This window comes from Otolemur garnettii, unplaced genomic scaffold (genome assembly GCF_000181295.1).
Source record: "Otolemur garnettii isolate 467f Iridium unplaced genomic scaffold, OtoGar3 scaffold00035, whole genome shotgun sequence".
Lineage (NCBI taxonomy): Eukaryota > Metazoa > Chordata > Mammalia > Primates > Galagidae > Otolemur > Otolemur garnettii.
In genome coordinates, this window is record NW_003852430.1 from 1604460 (window position 1) to 1607819 (window position 3360).

The 3360-nt window shown below is 48.9% G+C and overlaps 2 protein-coding genes across 8 annotated transcripts in view; both read right to left on the reverse strand.

The window, feature by feature from the left end:
* The window catches only part of LOC100949338 (glutathione S-transferase A3), a 62055-nt gene that overhangs the window by 47918 nt on the left and 10777 nt on the right, over positions 1-3360 (reverse strand). The gene's annotated exons all lie outside the window — the stretch shown is intronic.
* On the reverse strand, positions 746-2492 carry LOC105886971 (glutathione S-transferase alpha I-like). Its single transcript, XM_012805079.2, has 2 exons — positions 2338-2492; positions 746-982 (listed from the first exon to the last, which is right to left on the reverse strand). The coding sequence occupies exons 1-2, from the start codon at positions 2440-2442 to the stop codon at positions 857-859; spliced, it is 231 nt and encodes a 76-aa protein (XP_012660533.1). The 5' UTR covers positions 2443-2492; the 3' UTR covers positions 746-856.

Here is a 3360-nt window from a genome sequence, read left to right on the forward strand (position 1 = left end):
TGACTGTACACATGTTTAGTTCAATGTAATTCACACCCACGGTCCGTAATTCAGAAGCCCAGGCCTGAGTGGCACCGAGAGAACTGAGAGTAAACGTCGTGCCCGGGGCCCCAGAGCCCGCAGGCAGAGTGAGGACGCGCCTCAGAGCAGGGCCTCCTGAGAACATGAGGGTCTGTTTTCTTCTTTGCTGCGTTCAGTTCCTAGAACACCAGAGAGTCACAGCCGGAACAACTGTTTGAAAGTGCATAAGACAGAAGATCTTTATTATCAGAAATAACATGGCTCTCCAAGATAAGAGGATAATTTTGTCATGCTGTCCCCCTGAATGGTAACTATTTTCCAGAGCATACCCTCAAATGTCAGATTTAAATTTCCATTCATAATTTTTTGATAGGTCACATGCCCCATAACAAATGTTACAGGGCAGGGCTCAGCACCTGTAGCTCAGCGGCTAGGGCGCCAGCCACATATACCAGGGGTAGCTGGTTCGAATCCAGCCCGGGCCTGCCAAACAACAATGACAACTACAACCAAAAAATAGCCGAGTGTTGTGGTGGGTGCCTGTGGTCCAGCTACTTGGGAGGCTGAGGCAAGAGAATCACTCAAGCCCAAGAGTTGGAGATTGCTGTGAGCTGTGACTCCATAGCACTCTACCCAGGGCGAGAGAGTAAGAGTCTGTCTCAAAAAAAAAAACAAACAAATGTTACAGGACAATCTCAGGAAATGTAAAGCAAACCACATAATGTACATTTTCCTTTGTACTACGTATTTAATTCCAAGAGAGAGGGAGTTTAGAGGAGATTGGAAATCTCATATCAGATTTTTTTCAGGTTGCCATAAAGCACCAGCACCAGCTTTATGGCAACCTGAAAATCTTCTTGGCTTCTTCTAAAGCTTTTGCATCCAAGGGGAACTTCCGCTGGCTGCCAGGCTGCAGAAACTTCTTCACAGTGGGCAGGTTGCTGATTCTGGTTTTCAAGGCCTGCAATGCACAAATCACAGCTTCAGAGCCCCGCCCAAACACCAAACAATTATATTAGCACAATGCAGGAAATCTGAGCCCTCCGACCATACACATAGACCTGTCCCCTCCTTCAGCACAGGGTACAGGCTGGGCACAGACACCGGTGAGAAGTGAAGAGAAAGGACATACAGCTCAATAGCATTTGCCCTGAGGATGGCTTAACTCTGTGTTGCATCCACAGCCCTCCCTGCCTTGTTCCTTACACATTAATCCTGGAGCTTCATGGCTCTTGTGCAAGACAAAAAAAAAATAATAATGTGCCTATCAGAAGTCAACACGGGAAAACCGGGTTCAGAATGAAGGTAGAAAATACTGGAGACAAACTTGGGTCCAGTCAAACCAGTTTCCTACTGAGAAGTAGATATGGGGTGGTGGGGAGTGTGGGGGAGGCCTGGGCAGAGAGGAACATGAGGTCTGACAGGAGAGGGTGGAGCCCAGGGAAGGAAACCAGATGGAAAGAGACCTGCCCAGACAGATGTGGTGCGGGAAGCCGAGGGCACCTGGAATGAAGGGAATCCCAGAGAAGTCGGGCACAGAGGATGCAACGGAATAGAGGGTGGGAGAGAGAGGGTGGGGCCTGGGGCCTTTCTACTAGTGGATACAATAGCCAAGTTGGTGTAACAGTGGAAGGGAAGCGTCATATAACTAGCTCCACTTTGCTTCTCACTGAGAGTAATAATGTATTCTAGGTGAAAAGCTTCTCCTTAGCTTTGCATGTAGGCCAGCATATTATAGGAAGAATTCAGTTATCAGTATACTTCTAGAAAGATGATAACTGGATCTTTCCCCAAATGAACATCATGACCTGACCTATACCCTTCAACGTTAACTGACCAAGTACAAAATATTTTACCAACTCCTTAGTCTCTCGCTGGCACCTGGATACCCATGCTCCTTGGTTACTTCACACTTTTCTAAACATAAGTTTGGCCAAAGTGAAGACTAAATGGAGATGGCTCTTTGGGACCTTAGTCTGCCATCTTCTTGATTTGCTGGCTATCCAAATAAGTCACCTTCTTGTCCCCCACACCTTGTTTCTCAATTTATTGGCTATCCTGTGATGACCGAGTGGTACACACATTTTGATGCAGTTACATTGGGTTAGGATCTGCCTCAACTTTCCTTCCCATACCGAGATTCTTGTCATGCCTTAGAACCAGGGCCTGGAGGCTCAGTTTGGAGACCTGGGGGCAGTGAGGTTCAACACAAGATGGGGTCTGAATGTCACCAGCCCAAAGGCGCCAATACTAGACTGTACCATGGGAGATGTGGGGCTGCATCTGTGAAGGCTGTGAGGTAGTAAAATCAATCACCTTCAGCAGAGGGAAGTTGGCAGTAAGGCTGGGGTCCAGCTCTTCCATGTTGTAGATAAGTTCCACCAGGAGGACATCAGCTTTGCTCAGCCTGTTGCCAACCATGTAGTCTTGTCCATGGCTCTTTAATACCTAGGGAAATCAAAGCAGCAGATCAGGGACATACCCACTGTTAGGCTGGGTACCTGTTCCCGCCCAGCGTCTCCTGCCTCACCCTCCCACCTCCGCTGCCCCACTGGGCAGGTTGGAGATCCACACCTTTCTCCATGGTCCCTGATCCATGAGCGAGAGGGAGGACTCTGCTCCTTGCTCCACCCCTCGGGTGAAGCCCAGGCTCTTCTTCCTCTGCTCATTCCCACATCCCTGCAGTGTTCCCACCACCCACCCTTCCTTGCATCTCCCATGTGTCCCCAGGTCTCAGCACCTGCTGTGCCATGTTTTTGTCTACCTGGTGCCCTAACGTGTGTAGCCCTGACGTGTCAGGACGTGGCTGTGCACTCTGCTCTCTCTCTGCAGCCTCCTTTGGGCAGTGAGTCCACCTTCATGACAGCACCTTCCCCAGGAGTCCACTCTCCTGTGTCTTCCCTCCTCATGTCCTGGTCTGGGTTCTGGGGTCTGAAGTAAACCTGGGTGCCCTTGACTTCATCACCTCTCTTGCGACCTTGGCTCTGAATTCTAACTGGCACTGCTGTAATCTGCAATCTGTCTAGGGGTGAACTGCACTGATCTCTGCAACTTACTTTGAAATGCATTGCCATAAATTTTTGTCTCCACCTGTCTGCCACCATCCCTATTTAGATACATCTCATCTACCCCTGAATCACTACCGTATTGCTCTGCTGGGTAGCTGGTCTCCTGTGTTCCTACAGAACAGGGCCAGGATATTTTAGAATGTATTGATTTCACCAGATTCCTTCTGAGTCAGAGCCTCTGTCTGCTGTAGGCTCCAGATAAAACTCTAGTGTGTGGCTCAGAGCCTTGCACAGCCCACCCTTCAATTACTATTCAATTTTTTTGAATAGT